Source organism: Pelodiscus sinensis, chromosome 1 (genome assembly GCF_049634645.1).
Source record: "Pelodiscus sinensis isolate JC-2024 chromosome 1, ASM4963464v1, whole genome shotgun sequence".
In the NCBI taxonomy this organism is placed as follows: domain Eukaryota; kingdom Metazoa; phylum Chordata; order Testudines; family Trionychidae; genus Pelodiscus; species Pelodiscus sinensis.
The window spans coordinates 326,673,642-326,694,406 of NC_134711.1; the positions used below are offsets into that span (position 1 = coordinate 326,673,642).

Below are 20,765 nucleotides of genomic sequence, written 5' to 3' on the forward strand. Positions count from 1 at the left end.
CCAAGGTGTTTCTTCCAACCTATAATCCATTTTTTTTCATACATGGGAGTCTCTGAACCATTCAGTGGTCCATTGCCAATTACTCAGCACATTGACTATCCTTTTCATATACTACATTCCATAAGCTAACATCTGGACACATTGTATTGCTAATGGCCGTTTTGTTATTAATGCACCCAGTAAACAGGTGTTTGGAGATATTTGGAAGGCTTGTGCTTGATTTAATTGGAGTACTATCTTGGAAGAGATCTCAGAAGGTCACTGAGTCCAACCCCCTACCAAAAGCAGAACCATCCCCAACTAAATCATCCCAGCTGGGACTTAAAAACCTCTAGGGATGGAGATTCCACCTCCTCCTTAGGGAACCCATCCGAGTGCTTCACCACCTCCTAGTAAAATAGTTTTTCCTAACAGCCAATCTAGACCTCCCCACTGCAACCCTTCTTCCTTGCTTGTCTCTATGGCCTGCCAAGATAAATCTTTCCTATCCTATCTTTTTCTTGATATATTTTAATAGTATGCCAGTAAAGCAAGACCCACAGGACCTACTTTATCCTGTATGAGTCAGCTTTAGCAAGAGTAGTATGATAAGTATAGGGTTAAAATTTATTTCTTTTATTTTCTTGTTATTTTTTGAGATATGTATTGTGTAAAGATCATTACTCAATATTACGTGAGTAAAGATATGTTAAATCTGCAAATACAAGCAAAATTTGAGACACTAGATTTCCTGGTACCTAACTGCATTATTTCCCGTTTTTTTTTTGTTGGGAATCAGTCCAAAAAGATGTCAGGTGTTTTCCTATGCATATTCATAAGCCCCTCGATATCTCTCCCAATCATCTGGAGGTACCCTCAAAAATCTTAGGACCAACTTTGGTTCAGAGGTTGGACATCCTGGACATTTTGGTGCCAAAATGGGGATAAAGGCCTAGGAATTAAGGACGTCAGGCTGCTGTGGCCATTGCTGCTAAAGCCCACTCCAGAGTGTATACTGTTTTCTCTTGAGGTCAGAAACCAAGTTCTATTCTCTTTTCAGTCTTTATATATCTGTCTTGTTTAATTGATTCTGTCTAAGTCTTGCTTCTAAGTATTTATTACATTGCCTGCAGCAAGATCTCTCCGGCGGAGAAAGGCTGGTCCTTCCACGCCCGGCCTTTGGGGGAGAAGATCCTGTGAGTATGAAATCCTGTTAGGTAGTTAAGATCTGTATACTTCGATAAGTCCAGAGGAGATTCCACAGTGGTTCCCATGATAATAAAGCTTGTTTTAATTGCATTTCCTGATTTAAAGTGTGACTGTCACTTGGCGCCTGCAGACCCTCCTGAAGGGGAATATTATTGTTCCACCAATTTGTCACCTTTGCTAGGGAGGACGAACTTTGAATCTCTGATCAGATTGGCAAGCCTTATCCATCGACATTTCATTATAATTCCTTCCCAGGCTACAGTGTACTTGTGGAATCCTGACAGGTCTCTGTTTTGTCAACAATGACAATCAGTCAACACTGTGCATTCGTGCATTTTCTCTCCTCTTTACTGTGTTGACTATGCATAATTAGTCAACACAGCAGACTCCGAGAGAGCCCCCAAAGACCGCAAAGTCAGATAAGGATCAAAGGTGCTGAGTCAGGTTTATTGTTAAGCAAAGCACAATATAGTAGTTAGTAAACTCTACAAAACACCTATGCATATGGAAGAGCTCGGTCAATAGTATGGATTCCGCTATTGCCCCTTTGGCCAGAGAAAGGCAACTCTTTGGGGATTCACTTTTATACACAGGTACAAACAAGATACACATCACTCCTGACGTATCAGGTTTCAACCTCCAATTGCTTAGTTACCTCCCCATCCCTGGTACAAGGGGGTTTGATCAGGAACGATCACTCTGTGAGTTTAGCCCTGGTCATGAAGCTGAGCCGGGATGCTGGGGAGGAGGATGGTACCAAGACGTCTCTCAATGAAGTGTTCTGTTACCATGCGCCAGAAATGTTCTTACAATCTCTGTTGCTTGATACCCTCAGCCTCATTAATGCTTACTCTCATGAACCAAGCCTGCTTCCTGCTCACAGCTTGACTTGGTTTGATCCTCACTGTTGCTCTTAGGCCTCAGACCAGGCCTGTGACACCTGGGCTTATGTTTCAGGTCCTCATCTTAAAACAATTCCCACCTCAATTTCTTACCTTATTTCAAATTTTACCTCAAAAAGATTTCCCCTTGCCTCTGATTTCATTAAGTCCCATTTTTCCTAATATGTCCCACAGGGAATTGAATGAATTGTCCTTTTTGGGCTGTACTTCCAGTTTAGAGGCGTGTCCATGATTATATGCTTGTACCCCAGACATCCTCAGATAATTACAAAACACCGAACCCCAAAACCAAAGCCACACACTATCCAGGGTGCCATACTTTAAAAACATTTTATTTTTTGCAAACGTTTCTCTTGCCCAAATTAGCACTCCCCTTGTGGTGAGGTCATGGCCATCATTCTGAAAGGCTAGTGTCCAGCTGCTCTAACAACATTCCCCAAGTGCTTGCACTAAACGCTTCCATCTTTGCTTGAACTCTGGAATTCTTCTTCTGAAAATGTAATTCACACAGCAATCTTTCCATCAAAAAAGTAATGCTAAGCAAACCAATTGCCAAAATCATAGCTCCATACCCACAGTCCCAAACTGGGCTCTGTTTGGGAGATCCTCCGGTGGAGTTAGATGGTCCCAATTTTACTCTTTAAAACAAGCCAAAAGGGCACTGATCTTTTGGCCATGGCATTAATTTTAATGTGCCTGCCCATTTCCCCTTCACTCCCTTTTTAATGTGCAGGGCACAGTGAAAATGGTCCATTATGTTTTTATTTGAAGACATGGCCTTTTGGTGTCAGCCTCAAGACATCAACCTTATCCCCAATGCCCACAATTTCATAACATGAAGACCCAGTGATGGCCCACAGTCTCCTGTTTTCTCAGCTGTGTCTGACCATCTTAATTTCATTTTCTTATATTCAGGCAGGAACTCATTCATCTATCACGGAACTGACATTTCCTCTTCTCATTGTCCTCGGGCAGACTCTCCACTAACCCAGCACATCCACAGAAGTCAGTCCCTCTGTCTGGACCTGATGCACCAGTCTGTATCCATCAGTAATACACTTTTGTCCAATCTTTCCCACACAATCTTCTGCAGCAGTCTGGGGGAAATGTCCATAGATGGAGCTTTTTGGAAATTCCCTTCCCTGCCCAGCATTCTGGTAGGGGCTGCATCAAGGAAAGCTAGTCCTTTAGTTAGTTAATTAGTGTTAGTTCGTTAGTTAGTTAAGTGAGATCACAGCTGTAACAGCATCATCTTTACTATTCAACTGTCCCCGAGGCAGGCATGGGACTAATGAGACCCAAACATACGGTGCTGACAACTGGTATTCAAGGAATAGAGTGTGCAGCAGAGCTCGTGCTGCAGGCAGGTTGTTTTACACCAGTACACTTCCCCCATGATTTGGCCTCCTGCAGTTTATCGTCGGCCATGATAGGGGTTAAAGCTGGTGCACACGAAGCCAAGCAGCTGAGGTTCCCTGATGGCCAAGTGGCCCCCAAGGAAAGGTACAAACATACTGCATAAAGACATTTGCCTCCCTATCTGAACAGACATTGTCTTCTGTCTAGGCTACCTCCCCGATGACTCCTTGTGCTTCAGGGTGAAGACCTCTGGTGCCAGCAGCTCCCTCCTAGCAGGAACTGGGTACGTTGGCGGGTTTCACTGTCTGTAACATGCCAAGTGCAGGGCGAAGGCTGCAGGCTGTTTGCATTGGCAGCTGTAGTGTGCAGCAGCAGAGGATTCAACTGGGCTGTGGGGGTGACTCGGCTCCCCGGGAACTGCTCTGCTATGTCTGCCCACATTCTATAGAGGGTTTTTTAAAACTACCCAGAGGTTCACAATGAGAGTGGAGTGTTAAACCCTCAATGCCCCAAGTCAGGATTTCTCGGTGGGTCCCATTTCAAGAAGTGCCATGTGCTCTGGGTGAGATCCTGCTAAGGGCCGAGTTGCCTGATCACCTCAGGTTTATTTTCGTCTGGAAACAAATGCAAATGAAGTACTCGCTGAGTGATGGCTTTGCATGAGCTGTTGCTTCCCTTCCTGCTTGTTTTCCAGCAGCCTGCTCTTAAACTAAGAAGAGCTAGACAGGTTACATCCAATAGAGCAATCTCTGATACATCCCCATAGTTAATCCAATGTAGCCTTATAGCAAACATCCCAAGAGCTGAGCTTAATCTACCCATTCCTTAGGGCAGCCCAGCTCCATGTTTGTTCCAGTGGCTCTCCTGGGTGCTCTGAATTTTATGTATCCAGAACACAGAGAGAAAAAGAGAGAGAGAGAGGGAGAGAGGGAGAAATAGGTAACTCTCTTGTGAGAAATAAAGTGCCATTTCCATGAATACACAGATATTAAACTTTCTGCAAATCCTCATCAGGCCCGAATAACAGGCGCTGGGGTTATTGTGAACCAGAGAGTGCGGGTTCAGAGAATAAATACTTTATATATTGATTACATTGCCTGTTACTGCTCCAGAGACAGACTGCCAGAACACAACCTGAGGAGAAACAATCAGCTATCAACTCTCATGTCTGACAGCACTCACTATTTGATTTAGTGGGTCTCAACTAGACCCGCTAAATCAAATTCCAGAAGGTTGATCTTCAGTGTGGTACATATAGGCATAGCCTGAGAAGCTGCTTCATTTTAAGTCCCCTTCCTGCCTGAGAAATCATCTTTTAAGGAAGTTGAAAGGGGAAAGAATGGGCTATCATGTGTTTGCTAAAATACAGTGTGGAAACATTAAGTGAAATAATGTCTCTGGTGCTATGCAAGTATATCGAAAGCCAGTAGCATAGTTGTTGGCATTCCTACTGGAAGGACATGACTTTTGTGTTAGAAAGTATTTCAGAACTCCTAAGGGAGTTTACAACCATGTTGTGCTACTAAGACTTTTTTCGGTGAACACTACCATGACATTGTCTCCTGGAAACTGACCAGAAACTGTTTGTTACACCAATATTTGGGAGGTTCAGGAAAACAAATCTTTGTGTAAAACCCGGGCAAAACACACGAAAAAGTCCTGAGAGGAAAATAAAAAAACTGCCCACGCTTGTTTCAGCAAAGAGCTGATTTGAGGTGCAGGAAAGGGAATGTGATGGTGGCTGTTTATGCCCATCAGCTTTTGCAGGAGCATGGCTGAAGTAACTGACAGACTCAAGTGGCTCTTAGTGGAAATCTAGTGTTTGCTCTGGTCACCCATTTGTGGTGTCCACACCTTCTCCCGTCAGTTGAAGTTACTGTCTGCGTGAGCTTAGAACGTACCAGACACTTCCATGGGGAGAACATGAAGGTTCTGGGAGGAGGAAGAGACACCTGTAGGATGCTCCATATCTCTAAAGTCAGACAACACCGGTGGGCAAATCACTTCAGCTTCCTGGGACTCAGAGTCAATCACCGGGAACATATACTGAGGGAAAGTTAAGAGACTTGTATTGAATTAACACCAATAAATCTAGAGTGAGGACACTGAAATCAATGTTATTAAATAGGAACCCTTAAGGATTTCCACTATCTACTGCAAAGAGGCACATTTATAAATAGATTCTGTGAAAGATAAATACAATGAAAGACTGTTTTCACTACACACTTGCCATATGTTTGAACATAACATGCTACCATAGGCCACATGTAGAAGAGGCACAAAAACGGTGTCTATGAGATGGTCATAAATGTAAATTCACTCAGGGCTCATGTAGGCTGCGGAGCTCCCAGCCACAAGATACTAATGGGTCTAGGAGCTATAGGGGAGTCAAGCGCGGACCAGATGTTTATCTTGGTAACCATAACATCTAATAACAGTGCAGAGGACAGATTAAAAACCTTTGGAAGCTTTCTAAAAATTCCAGATTTTCACCCCACAATGTGTCTAACTTGTGGACGTTGGAGGGAAACATTCTGTGAGAGATGGTTTTGTCATCCCTGCCCATTGCAAGACTTTTTCCGCCAAAGCATCTGGAACTGTCCACTGAATACTGACTTGATGGACTTTATGTCTGATCCAGTTGGGCCTATCTTTCTGTCAGTGCTGTAAATCCAAGACTATGTCTTACTGAAATTCATTGAGATCCTGGGTGTGTGTTGACCTACGCTGAGAGCAGAAAACTGTCTTATTAAATAATTTTGTCTCTTCTTGTTCCTTTCAGGAAGAAAAGGTATCTTATGTATATTAAAGTTTCTGTTCAGTTTGCTTGACTCATTGTATCTACTCAGTTTATAATGTCAGCTGTCAATGGCTCAGAATTCACACATACCGTGTTCCTTCTCACCGGGATACACCAGCAGGAAGATGCCCACCTCTGGATCTCTATTCCCTTCTCCTTAATATATGCTATGTCAATAGTAGGCAATTCAGTCATTCTGTTCATTATAAAAACAGACCCAAGCCTCTATGAGCCCATGTGCATTTTCCTTTCCATGTTGGCCCTCACAGACCTGGGCTTTTTGATAGGCACTATGCCAACCATACTGGGCATATACTTCTTTAACTTTAAGGAGATCAGCCTCCATGCCTGTATTGCCCAGGTGTACTTCATTGCCACATTTCAATGCACTGAATCTGCCGTGCTTTTGTTCATGTCCTTCGACCGCTTCATCGCCATAAGTAACCCACTGAGATATGCTTCCATTTTAACCCTACCAAGAATAGCTAAGATGGGGCTGGTGAGTGTGATAAGATCGGTTACCATATTACTCCCTCTCCCCGTTTTCCTGAGGCAGTTCCAATACTGTCGATCCAATGTCCTCTCCCATTCCTACTGCCGGAATGAGGACATTGTGAAGTTGGCTTGCTCGGATATCAGAGGATACGGCATGTATGGCTTGATTGTTAGAATCTTAACAATGGGGTTGGACATGCTGCTCATCTTCTTCTCTTATGTGATGATCCTCAAAACAGTGCTGAGCATCGCATCTCCAGCAGAGTGCCTCAAGGCACTGAACACTTGCGTCTCCCACCTCTGTGCCATCCTGCTTTTTTACATTCCAGAGTTCAGCTTGTCCGTGATACACAGATTTGCGAATGACGCTTCTCCTTTGCTTCCCATTCTTCTGAGCCACATCTCCCTGCTTTCCCCACCCCTGATGAACCCAATTGTGTACAGAGTGAAAAGCAAATATCTCCGTGTGAGGATCATCAAGATATTCACCAAGTGAAGGTTCTGTTCGTCATCCCTCTCCAGTGCTGGTGACACTGGAGAGATAAAAATGTGCTTAGTCACTAATTCCATCCTGGATCATCACATCTGAAGGGACATTTGTTTCTGATTTCTACTATGGAGAGAGAGGTACAGATGGACTCTAAGACCGGGGGTATTGAGTGAGGGGCTGTCCCCACCTGCTGGCGAGGGAGGACAGTGCACCGGGAAAAGGAGACCAAGGCAGCCAGCACCATTCCAGCGTGGCTATATTTGAGGGGAGCCAGGGAACAGGTGGGATGCAATGTCGGTGGTTGCTCCATCCTCAGAAGTCCTGTTGATACATTGATGGGCCTGCCTAGAGAGGAGTCCAGCAAACGACTCTAGTCTTGGTTCCCGCTGCTTCCTTCCTTCTCCTTGTGGTGCTACAGCTGTTTGGAAAGGGATGGAAATGGTCCTCAGCTCCCCCACAGAGGCACCGATAGCTCCGAATCCAGCTCAGCCCTTTCAAGTTGGGATGACCAACTTTTCGACAGTTAAATAGGGACAGATGCAGGTGCTCTTGCCCCCCTTTTTTGATTCCCCAACCTCTCCTCTTCCCCTTCTCTAAGGCCCCATCCATTGCTCCATCTGTTCTCTCAGACTCCTACCCACTGACTCCTTGTCATTACCCAGAGCTCCATCCTCTCTCCAGGACAGAAGATAGAGCTCGACCATATTAAGAGACACCCATGGTGCCAGAGCTACATTGAAGAACCCCAAATCTTCTTGCCTCTGTGCAGCCCCCTCCTTCCTGTGCAAAGATAAATGCCAACAGGCAGAGAGAGGCTGCTGTGACAGGCCCTAGTGGCCCATGTCTGGGAGCTGTAGAGGGTCCTAGAGCAGCTGTGGAGGCCCAGAGATTGTGGGTAGTTGGGCCCAGTGACCAGTGTATCACTGAGAACTGTGCATAATATTGGGCATCCCTGGATTCTGGGTCTCTCTTTTCAAGGAAGGGACCTCCACTTCCCGCAGCAATCTGAGTGAAAATTCCATGTATGGAGCTTTGTGCAAATTTCCATGTATGGAGCATCCTTGTTAATACAGGAGAGTGAATTATTGCAGAGAAATATGGACATTCATTAATTCATTCATTTAGTTCGTTCGTTCATTATTTTGGTGAGATCCCAGCTGTAACAGCATCATCTTTACCATTCAGCTGCCCCGAGGCAGTTATGAGACTAATCAGAACCATATGTACAGTGCAGACAAGCCCGGATTCCAGGAATGGAGCCTGCAGCAGGACTGGTTCTGCAGGCCAGTTGTTTATCATCATCACCCATCCCCTGGGATTTGACCTCCTGCCATTTTCCATTGGCTGTGATGGGGTTAAAGCTGGTGCACATAAAGCCAAAGAGCTGAGGTTCCCTGATGGCCAAGTGGCCCCACGGGACGGTAAAAACAAGCTGCATAAAGGCAGTTGCCTCCGTCTCTGAACACACACTGCCTGCTGCCCGTGCAACCTCTCCGATGACTCCTTGTGCTTTAGGGTGTAGACCTCTGGTGCCAGCGGCTCCCTTCTAGCAGGAACTGGGTAAGTTGGCAGGTTTCACGTTTGTTAAATTGCAAAGTGCAGGGCAAAGGCTGCAAGTTGTTTGCATTGGCAGATGTTCTGTGCAGAGGCAGAGGACTCAGCTGGGCTGTCGGGGTGATCCAGTGACAGAGCTGGAGAGCAGGCAGTGGTAAGAAGCTGGGAATACCCCTGCCACATCTGCCGATGCGCCATTGTGGGGTTTTTAGGCAACCCAGAAATTCCCAATGAGCCTGGAATGTTAAATGCTCAATGCTCAGAGTCAGGATTTCTTGGTGGGTCCCATTTCCAGAGGTGCCGTGTGCTATGGGTGGGTTCCTGCCAAGGGCACCTCAGGTTCATTTTCTCCCAGAATCACAATCAGCAAATGTGTTTTCAAATCTTTGATTCCCTGAAGTGCTCACTGAGCAACGGCTTTGCTTGAGCTGTTGCTTCCCTTCTTGCTTGTTTTCCAGCAGCCTGCTGGTGAACTAGGAAGAGCCAGACTGATTTCACTCATTAGAACCATCTCTTATACGACCCAATAGTTAATCCAATGTAGCCTTATAGCAAACATTTTGAAGAACTAGGTTTAACCCACCCATTTGTTAGGGAAGTCCAGCTCAATGTCTGTTCCAGTGCCTCTGTCGTGTGCTATGAATTTCATGTGTACAGGACAGACACAGAGACAATGGAAGCTGCTGGTGTTGATCTTCCAGGGTTCCAATGAGCAGGTCTCGTGAAGACAGCTAATTCGAACGGAGAGGGACATTGCGGTTAATGCTGGTAGCCCTGATTCCATGAGGAGTAAGGGAAGTTGAAGGAAGAGTGTTCCCCCTTCGACTTCCTGAATCGTGGACAGTGCCAAAAGTCGAGTTAAGTCAACTTCAGCTAGGGAGGGAGAGAGCAATAGATTGATCTCATGTGGGAAGTGAAGTGCCATTTCTATGAATACTCAGATTTTAGACTTTAAAAGCTATGTTCTGCAGATCCTCATCATGCCAGAATAACATCTTTGTACTAGTGAGTGGGAGTTCAGATAATAAATATTTTACATATTGACTCCAGTGCCTGTTACTACTCCAGAGACAGGCAGAATAGAGATTGACAGAATAGAGCCTGAGGAGAAGGAGTCGGCTATTAACCCTCGTGAGTGCCAGCCCACAGCATTTGATTTAGAGAGTCTTAACTAGACCTGCTAAATTGAATGTCAGATGAGTGATCTTCAGTGTGGTAAATATAGACACAGTCTGAGAAGCTTCTACATTTTAAGATCCCCTTCAGCCTGAGAAATGGTCTTTGAAGGAAGTTGAAAGGGGGAAAGAATGGGTTTGCATGTGTGTGCTAAAGTACAGTGTGGAAATATTATGCCAAACATGTGTCTGATGGCATGCATGTACATTGAAAGCCAGCAGCAGAGATGATGGAATTTCTACAAGAAGGACCTGACTTGTGCCTTAGAAAGTATAGAAGAACGCCCAAGACTGTTTGCAATTCTTTTGTGCTACTAGCTCTTTGTCTAGCTCTTTTGTGCTACTAGCTCTTTGGAAAGCACTTTTTGCGGAAAAGTGTCCGTGCCAATCTAGACGTGCTTTTCCGCAAAAAAGTCCTGATCGCCATTTTTACTATCGGGGCTTTTTTGCGGAAAACAAATCTGAGCTGTCTACACTGGCCCTTTGAGCAAAAGGACTTTTGCCTGAACGGGAGCAGCATAGTATTTATGCAAGAAGCACTGATTTCTTACAGTAGGAAGTCAGTGCTTTTGCAGAAATTCAAGAGGCCGGTGTAGACAGCTGGCAAATTTTTCCAGAAAAGCGGCTGATTTTCCGGAAAAACTGGCCAGTGTAGACACAGCCACTGAATGGTCCGGCAGCACCTTAGAGACGAACAAAAAAAATTTAGATTGTATCATGAAGATGGTACCATGGTACCATGTAAATTCTATCTTTGTTCAGTGAACAGTTCCATAATATTGTCTCTTGGTAACTGACTAGAAGCTGTTTCTTGCACTTATCTTCAGGAGGTTCAGGAAGTCCTGGGAAGAGGAGGAGAAGCCTGTAGGATGATCCATATCTCTGGATTGGGATAACACTGGTGGGCTAATCACTTCAGCTTCTCTAGGAGGGATTCCCGGGGCTTAGAGTCGATCATTGGAAGCATTTACAGAGGCAAAGTTAAGAGAACTGCATTGAAGTTACACCTATAAATCTGAATTGATGACCTTGCAGTCACTGTTAGTGAAATAGGAACCCCTAAGGTTTTCCACCTTCTACTGCAAAGAGGCACTGGCATAATCTGGACTCTCAGGAGAGGAGAAAATATAAAAAATACAGAATGAGGCAATGCCACCCATTTATGAACTGACTCAATGTAAGGCAAACAAAGTGAATGTCTGTTTTCACCACACGTGCCGTATGTTTGCACACGTCATGCGACAGTGGGCCACATGGAGAAAAGAATGGCCAGAATAGGTGTCTGTGGGAAGGTCACAAATGTAAATTCACACAGTGCTCAAGTAGGCTGCGGAACTCCCAGCCACATGATACCTAAAGGTCTAGGTGCTTAGGAGGATACAAAGAGGGACTGGATGTTTATCTTGAAAACTAGAAAATCCAATTACACTGGAGAGGGCAGATTTAAAAACTCTTGGAAGAACTCTAAACATTCCTGATTTACACTCCGAAATGTGTCTAATTTATGGGAGTGTGGGGGGGGGGGGAACATTCTGCAACAGCAGGTTTGGTCCGACCTGCCTATTGCAACGCCTCTTCCTCCAAAGCACCTAGAACTGGCTGTAAATGCAAAACTATGACTGATCTTCCTTGAGCTCCTCAGTGTGTAGCGAGCTGCACTGAGAGAAGAAAGCTGTCTCATTAAATATCATTTAGTCTCTTCTTGTTCCTTTCAGGAAGAAAAGGTCCAAGCTCCTTGTATCTGCTCAGTACATGATGTCAGCTGTCAATGACACCTCATTCACACATACCATGTTCCTTCTCACTGGTCTACCTGGGCAGGAAGACATCTATCTATGGATCTCTATTGTCTTCTGCTTAATCTACGTTATTTCAATATTAGGCAATTCAGTCATTCTGTTCATTATAAAAAGAGATCCAGGCCTCCATGAGCCCATGTACATTTTCCTTTCCATGTTGGCCCTCACAGACCTTGGCTTATCGATAGCCACTATCCCAACCATAATGGGCATATACTTCTTTAACTTTAAGGAGATTAGCCTCCATCCCTGTATTGCCCAGATTTACTTCATTGCTGTGCTTCAGTACTCTGAATCTGCCGTTCTCTTGTTCATGTCCTTCGACCGCTTCATCGCCATCAGTGACCCGCTGAGATATGGTTCCATCTTAACCCTGCCCAGAATAGCCAACATGGGGTTGGTGTGTGTGCTAAGAGCGCTTGCCATAGTACTCCCGCTTCCTCTTTTCCTGAGACAGTTCCAATACTGTCGAGCCAATGTCCTCTCCCATTCCACCTGCCGGAATGAGGACATGTTGAAGTTGGCTTGTTCGGACACCAGAGCTAGCAGCATGTACGGCTTGATTGTTAAGATCTTAACAATGGGGATGGACTTGCTGCTCATCTTCGTCTCTTATGTGATGATCCTCAAAACGGTGCTGAGCATCGCGTCCCAAGCAGAGAGTCTGAGGGCCCTGAACACCTGTGTCTCCCACCTCTGCGCCGTCCTGCTCTTCTATGTACCAGAGTTCAGCTTGTCGGTGATAATCAGGTTCGTGAAGGACAGTTCTCCTTTGCTTCGGATTCAACTGGGCTATGTCTCCATGCTTGTCCCACCCCTAATGAACCCAATCGTGTATAGTGTGAAAAGCAAACACCTTCGTACAAGGATTATCAGGGCATTCATCAAATAACGGGTCTGTTCATCGCCCCTCCCCATGACAGGTGACACCGAAGAGAAAAACTATATTCCATAGTCACCTCTTCCATCCTGGGTCATCACTTCTGAGAGGACATGAGCAATTGGATTCCACTATGAAGAGAGAGGTTCAGATGGATTCTAAGACCTGGGGTGTTGGTCAAGGGGCTGTCCCCACATGCTGGTGAGGGAGGACAGTGCATGGGGGAACGGAAACTAAGGCAGCCAGCACCATTTAAATATCCTGCGCTTCATTTGCATAAAAATATTTCCCCCACATTTTTCAGTGGTCATCCTCACAAATACACTCATAGCTTAAATGTAACATTCATGTCCCATTAGGGGCTGAATACTACGTTAAGCATTGTCCACTGCAACATTTTAAATGCCGTCCCTCTAAGGACAAAATATGTTGTGGACACACTGGTTTATGTTGCCTCCACTCCTCACAATTTTTGGAAATGTAGGACCCCACCCTTCCTGGACCAAATGTGTTCCACTTATTTCTAATTAACATAAATCTCTGTTAATAATCTTCTGCTGCACCCAGGTCACTGCGGCTCTTTTCTCTTTTCCAGGGTGGTGTTTTAGCATCGTGGTCTTCCTGTCCCCTTTGAGAGTGGGGTGAGCCTAGTGAAAGCCAAGGTGTTTCTTCCAACCTATAATCCATTTTTTTTCATACATGGGAGTCTCTGAACCATTCAGTGGTCCATTGCCAATTACTCAGCAAATTGACTATCCTTTTCATATACTACATTCCATAAGCTAACATCTGGACACATTGTATTGCTAATGGTCGTTTTGTTATTAATGCACCCAGTAAACAGGTGTTTGGAGATATTTGGAAGGCTTGTGCTTGATTTAATTGGAGTACTATCTTGGAAGAGATCTCAGAAGGTCACTGAGTCCAACCCCCTACCAAAAGCAGAACCATCCCCAACTAAATCATCCCAGCTGGGACTTAAAAACCTCTAGGGATGGAGATTCCACCTCCTCCTTAGGGAACCCATCCGAATGCTTCACCACCCTCCTAGTAAAATAGTTTTTCCTAACAGCCAACCTAGACCTCCCCACTGCAACCCTTCTTCCTTGCTTGTCTCTATGGCCTGCCAAGATAAATCTTTCCTATCCTATCCTTTTCTTGATATATTTTAATAGTATGCCAGTAAAGCAAGACCCACAGGACCTACTTTATCCTGTATGAGTCAGCTTTAGCAAGAGTAGTATGATAAGTATAGGGTTAAAATTTAGTTCTTTTATTTTCTTGTTATTTTTTGAGATACCGTATATACTCGAGTATAAGTCGATCCGAATATAAGCCGAGGCACCTAATTTTACCCCAAAAAACTGGGAAAAAGTATTGACTCGAGTATAAGCCTAGGGTAGGAAATGAGGCAGCTACTGGTAAATGTAAAAAATGAAGATAGATACAAATAAAATTACATGAATATTTATTTCAAAGAAAAACAATAACCTAGCTCTGTAAGTGGAAAAGGGGGTCAACAAAAAGAATATGGTATCAAAAATACCGTAACTTTAAAAGTACAACAACCTTAGCTCAATCAGCAACCAAGCTAACACACAAGAGCTAAAATCCTTCAAAACTGGAGTTCTCCTCCTCATCATCTGTATGTCCAAACAGAGCTTCAGCTGGTGTGAGGTTATCAGCATAGACATTGTCATCATCACTGACAAACTATTATGGAGTAGTTTTTTAAGAAAGCATATTGGAATGTATTTAACTCACTTAGAAGCAGTCCCAGCTCTACGAACATCAAAATGCAGTATGTAGAAAAAGTTGAAAGAAAAATATAGTAAATCTGCCCTCTTCCACAACAAGTAAAAATAGCACCTAATGTAGCATCATTGCCAATCTACAGCAGCTTTCAAGTACATGAAAGTTTAAGTAAAATACTTCCAACTTAATCTTAGAAATGTTTTATACCCTTTTAATATATCATTTTTTAAAAAGTTCCTATAAAGCTACATGTGGCATTTCATTTCTTTTCACAAGTTTTAGGAACTGAACTGAGCACTTTTAGTATGCTCTGGATTATAAATTCTCTTTAAAAGTTTATTGTGAAATACTGGCAAAACCAATTGTCATTCAACTGGTATATAAACGAGACCCAAGAGTATAATGAATTTCTATCTACAACATTTAGTCAAATCCACCAGGGAAGGGCAGTAATTTCTTTTAAAGTAGAACCCTTTAATTGTTCCTACGTACCTTCCAATATTCAGTTGTATTAAATACATTTCTTCAGACAATTGTCCTAGTATTCAGTCTTTCTTGTGTTTAGTGCACTAACAATCTGGCATAAGTTACTGTACTAATATGAAACTATTCAGCAGTTTGACAGATTAAATATTTTTAATAAAACAGTACAGGCAGTCCCCGGGTTACGTACAAGATAGTGACTGTAGGTTTGTTCTTAAGTTGAATCTGTATGTAAGTCGGAACTGGCGTCCAGATTCAGCCGCTGCTGAAACTGACCGCCAGTTCTGACTTACATACAGAATCAACTTAAGAACCCCAGGCGTCCCCAAGTCAGCTGCTGCTGAAACTGATCAGCAGCTGATTCCAGGAAGCCCGGGGCAGGCAACTCTGCCTGGGGCTTCCTGTAGTCAGCGCTGGTCAGTTTCAGCAGAAGCTGACTTGGGGACGCCTGGGGCAGAGCAGCTGGGGTGCTGCTGGGTTGCTCCAGTAGCTCCGCTCCTGGGTGCTACTGGACCAACCTAGCAGCACCCCATCTGCTCTGCCCCAGGCGTCCTGATTCAGCCGCTGCTGAAACTGACCAGCAGTGGCTGAATCAGGACCTGGGGCAGAGCAGCTGGGGTGCTGCCGAGTTGGTCCAGTAGTGCCCAGAGTGGGCGCTGCAGGACCAATCGGCAGCGTCCCAGCTGCTCTGCCCCAGAGTCCAAAACAAAAGCCTGGTCTGCTGGGGGGGGGAGCACACTAGCTGCGCCCCCCCCTCCCCAGCAGACCAGGGACACGAGGAGCAGAGCCTCTGAGGCTTTGCTCTGGCAAAGCCTCAGAGGGAGGGACCCCGCCGCGGCTGCGGCTTCAGTCCGGGAGCCTGTGGTCTGCTGGGGACGGTCCCCAGCAGACCACAGGCTCCCGGACTGAAGCCGCAGCCGTGGGGGGGTCCCGCGCCTCTGAGGCTTTGCCAGAGCAAAGCCTCAGAGGCGCGGGGAACCGCCGCTGCTGCCGCTTCAATCTGGGTGCCTGTGGTCTGATGGGGACCGTCCCCAGCAGACCACAGGCTCCCGGACTGAAGCCGCAGCCGCAGGGTGTCCCGCACCTCTGAGGCTTTGCTCTGGCAAAGCCTCAGAAGCGCGGGAACCCGCCCGGTGCCCCTGGTCTGCTGGAGACGGTCTCCAGCAGACCAGGGGCACTGGAGCAGCTTTCGCCCCGACTTCCGGGGCTAGACCCGGCTAGACCCAGCCAGCGGCAGAGACGCGCTGAGCCCACCCGCCTCAGTTCTCGAGTATAAGCCGAGGGGGGCATTTTTCAGCACAAAAACTGTGCTGAAAAACTCGGCTTATACTCGAGTATATACGGTATGTATTGTGTAAAGATCATTACTCAATATTACGTGAGTAAAGATATGTTAAATCTGCAAATACAAGCAAAATTTGAGACACTAGATTTCCTGGTACCTAACTGCATTATTTCCTGTTTTTTTTTTGTTGGGAATCAGTCTAAAAAGATGTCAGGTGTTTTCCTATGCATATTCATAAGCCCCTCGATATCTCTCCCAATCATCTGGAGGTACCCTCAAAAATCTTAGGACCAACTTTGGTTCGGAGGTTGGACATCCTGGACATTTTGGTGCCAAAATGGGGATAAAGGCCTAGGAATTAAGGAAGTCAGGCTGCTGTGGCCATTGCTGCTAAAGCCCACTCCAGAGTGTATACTGTTTTCTCTTGAGGTCAGAAACCAAGTTCTATTCTCTTTTCAGTCTTTATATATCTGTCTTGTTTAATTGATTCTGTCTAAGTCTTGCTTCTAAGTATTTATTACATTGCCTGCAGCAAGATCTCTCCGGCGGAGAAAGGCTGGTCCTTCCACGCCCGGTCTTTCGGGGAGAAGATCCTGTGAGTATGAAATCCTGTTAGGTAATTAAGATCTGTATACTTCGATAAGTCCAGAGGAGATTCCACAGTGGTTCCCATGATAATAAAGCTTGTTTTAATTGCATTTCCTGATTTAAAGTGTGACTGTCACTTGGCGCCTGCAGACCCTCCTGAAGGGGAATATTATTGTTCCACCAATTTGTCACCTTTGCTAGGGAGGACGAACTTTGAATCTCTGATCAGATTGGCAAGCCTTATCCATCGACATTTCATTATAATTCCTTCCCAGGCTACAGTGTACTTGTGGAATCCTGACAGGTCTCTGTTCTGTCAACAATGACAATCAGTCAACACCGTGCATTCATGCATTTTCTCTCCTCTTTACTGTGTTGACTATGCATAATTAGTCAACACAGCAGACTCCGAGAGAGCCCCCAAAGACCACAAAGTCAGATAAGGATCAAAGGTGCTGAGTCAGGTTTATGGTTAAGCAAAGCACAATATAGTAGTTAGTAAACTCTACCAAACACCTATGCATATGGAAGAGCTCAGTCAATAGTATGGATTCCACTATTGCCCCTTCGGCCAGAGAAAGGCAACTCTTTGGGGTTCACTTTTATACACAGGTACAAACAAGATACACATCACTCCTGACATATCAGGTTTCAACCTCAAATTGCTTAGTTACCTCCCCATCCCTGGTACAAGGGGGTTTGATCAGGAACGATCATGCTGTGAGTTTAGCCCTGGTCATGAAGCTGAGCCGGGATGCTGGGGAGGAGGATGGTACCAAGACGTCTCTCAATGAAGTGTTCTGTTACCATGCGCCAGAAATGTTTTTACAATCTCTATTGCTTGATACCCTCAGCCTCATTAATGCTTACTCTCATGAACCAAGCCTGCTTCCTACTCACAGCTTGACTTGGTTTGATCCTCACTGTTGCTCTTAGGCCTCAGACCAGGCCTGTGACACCTGGGCTTATGTTTCAGGTCCTCATCTTAAAACAATTCCCACCTCAATTTCTTACCTTATTTCAAATTGTACCTCAAAAAGATTTCCCCTTGCCTCTGATTTCATTAAGTCCCATTTTTCCTAGTATGTCCCACAGGGAGTTGAATGAATTGTCCTTTTTGGGCTGTACTTCCAGTTTAGAGGCGTGTCCATGATTATATGCTTGTACCCCCAGACATCCTCAGATAATTACAAAACACAGAACCCCAAAACCAAAGCCACACACCATCCAGGGTGCCATACTTTAAAAACATTTTATTTTTTGCAAACGTTTCCCTTGCCCAAATTGGCACTCCCCTTGTGGTGAGGTCATGGCCATCATTCTGAAAGGCTAGTGTCCAGCTGCTCTAACAACATTCCCCAAGTGCTTGCACTAAACGCTTCCATCTTTGCTTGAACTCTGGAATTCTTCTCCTGAAAATGTAATTCACACAGCAATCTTTCCATCAAAAAAGTAATGCTAAGCAAACCAATTGCCAAAATCATAGCTCCATACCCACAGTCCCAAACTGGGCTCTGTTTGGGAGATCCTCCGGTGGAGTTAGATGGTCCCAATTTTACTCTTTAAAACAAGCCAAAAGGGCATTGATCTTTTGGCCATGGCATTAATTGTAATGTGCCTGCCCATTTCCCCTTCACTCCCTTTTTAATGTGCAGGGCACAGTGAAAATGGTCCATTATGTTTTTATTTGAAGACATGGCCTTTTGGTGTCAGCCCCAAGACATCAACCTTATCCCCAATGCCCACAATTTCATAACATGAAGACCCAGTGATGGCCCATAGTCTCCTGTTTTCTCAGCTGTGTCTGACCATCTTAATTTCATTTTCTTATATTCAGGCAGGAGCTCATTCATCTATCACGGAACTGACATTTCCTCTTCTCATTGTCCTTGGGCACACTCTCCAGTAACCCAGCACATCCACAGAAGTCAGTCCCTCTGTCTGGACCTGATGCACCAGTCTGTATCCATCAGTAATACACTTTCGTCCAATCTTTCCCACACAATCTTCTGCAGCAGTCTGGGGGAAATGTCCATAGATGGAGCTTTTTGGAAATTCCCTTCCCTGCCCAGCATTCTGGGAGGGGCTGCATCAAGGAAAGCTAGTCCTTTAGTTAGTTAATTAGTGTTAGTTCGTTAGTTAGTTAAGTGAGATCACAGCTGTAACAGCATCATCTTTACTATTCAACTGTCCCCGAGGCAGGCATGGGACTAATGAGACCCAAACATACGGTGCTGACAACTGGTATTCAAGGAATAGAGTGTGCAGCAGAGCTCGTGCTGCAGGCAGGTTGTTTTACACCAGTACACTTCCCCCATGATTTGGCCTCCTGCAGTTTATCGTCGGCCATGATAGGGGTTAAAGCTGGTGCACACGAAGCCAAGCAGCTGAGGTTCCCTGATGGCCAAGTGGCCCCCAAGGAAAGGTACAAACATACTGCATAAAGACATTTGCCTCCCTATCTGAACAGACATTGTCTTCTGTCTAGGCTACCTCCCCGATGACTCCTTGTGCTTCAGGGTGAAGACCTCTGGTGCCAGCAGCTCCCTCCTAGCAGGAACTGGGTACGTTGGCGGTTTTCACTGTCTGTAACATGCCAAGTGCAGGGCGAAGGCTGCAGGCTGTTTGCATTGGCAGCTGTAGTGTGCAGCAGCAGAGGATTCAACTGGGCTGTGGGGGTGACTCGGCTCCCCGGGAACTGCTCTGCTATGTCTGCCCACATTCTATAGAGGGTTTTTTAAAACTACCCAGAGGTTCACAATGAGAGTGGAGTGTTAAACCCTCAATGCCCCAAGTCAGGATTTCTCGGTGGGTCCCATTTCAAGAAGTGCCATGTGCTCTGGGTGAGATCCTGCTAAGGGCCGAGTTGCCTGATCACCTCAGGTTTATTTTCGTCTGGAAACAAATGCAAATGAAGTACTCGCTGAGTGATGGCTTTGCATGAGCTGTTGCTTCCCTTCCTGCTTGTTTTCCAGCAGCCTGCTCTTAAACTAAGAAGAGCTAGACAGGTTACATCCAATAGAGCAATCTCTGATACATCCCCATAGTTAATCCAATGTAGCCTTATAGCAAACATCCCAAGAGCTGAGCTTAATCTACCCATTCCTTAGGGCAGCCCAGCTCCATGTTTGTTCCAGTGGCTCTCCTGGGTGCTCTGAATTTTATGTATCCAGAACACAGAGAGAAAAAGAGAGAGAGAGAGGGAGAGAGGGAGAAATAGGTAACTCTCTTGTGAGAAATAAAGTGCCATTTCCATGAATACACAGATATTAAACTTTCTGCAAATCCTCATCAGGCCCGAATAACAGGCGCTGGGGTTATTGTGAACCAGAGAGTGCGGGTTCAGAGAATAAATACTTTATATATTGATTACATTGCCTGTTACTGCTCCAGAGACAGACTGCCAGAACACAACCTGAGGAGAAACAATCAGCTATCAACTCTCATGTCTGACAGCACTCACTATTTGATTTAGTGGGTCTCAACTAGACCCGCTAAATCAAATTCCAGAAGGTTGATCTTCAGTGTGGTACATATAGGCATAGCCTGAGAAGCTGCTTCATTTTAAGTCCCCTTCCTGCCTGAGAAATCATCTTTTAAGGAAGTTGAAAGGGGAAAGAATGGGCTATCATGTGTTTGCTAAAATACAGTGTGGAAACATTAAGTGAAATAATGTCTCTGGTGCTATGCAAGTATATCGAAAGCCAGTAGCATAGTTGTTGGCATTCCTACTGGAAGGACATGACTTTTGTGTTAGAAAGTATTTCAGAACTCCTAAGGGAGTTTACAACCATGTTGTGCTACTAAGACTTTTTTCGGTGAACACTACCATGACATTGTCTCCTGGAAACTGACCAGAAACTGTTTGTTACACCAATATTTGGGAGGTTCAGGAAAACAAATCTTTGTGTAAAACCCGGGCAAAACACACGAAAAAGTCCTGAGAGGAAAATAAAAAAACTGCCCACGCTTGTTTCAGCAAAGAGCTGATTTGAGGTGCAGGAAAGGGAAT

The 20,765-nt window shown here is 45.1% G+C and overlaps 2 protein-coding genes across 2 annotated transcripts; both read left to right on the plus strand.

Moving 5' to 3' along the window:
• The first annotated feature begins 6,304 nt into the window (after positions 1 to 6,304).
• On the plus strand, positions 6,305 to 7,240 carry LOC142827334 (olfactory receptor 51G2-like). The gene has a single exon (XM_075922352.1). It carries the CDS (start codon positions 6,305 to 6,307, stop codon positions 7,238 to 7,240), a length of 936 nt encoding a protein of 311 aa, XP_075778467.1.
• Positions 7,241 to 11,688: 4,448 nt separating this feature from the next.
• LOC142827208 (olfactory receptor 51G2-like) lies at positions 11,689 to 13,124 on the plus strand. Its single transcript, XM_075921449.1, has one exon. It carries the CDS (start codon positions 11,716 to 11,718, stop codon positions 12,652 to 12,654), a length of 939 nt encoding a protein of 312 aa, XP_075777564.1. The 5' UTR covers positions 11,689 to 11,715; the 3' UTR covers positions 12,655 to 13,124.
• The last annotated feature ends 7,641 nt before the right edge of the window (positions 13,125 to 20,765 follow it).

What these genes read in the sequence shown, in the direction of transcription:
- LOC142827334 (XM_075922352.1), top strand. Translation starts at nt 6,305, where the DNA reads ATGTCAGCTGTCAATGGCTCAGAATTCACACATACCGTGTTCCTTCTC.
- LOC142827208 (XM_075921449.1), top strand. Translation starts at nt 11,716, where the DNA reads ATGATGTCAGCTGTCAATGACACCTCATTCACACATACCATGTTCCTT.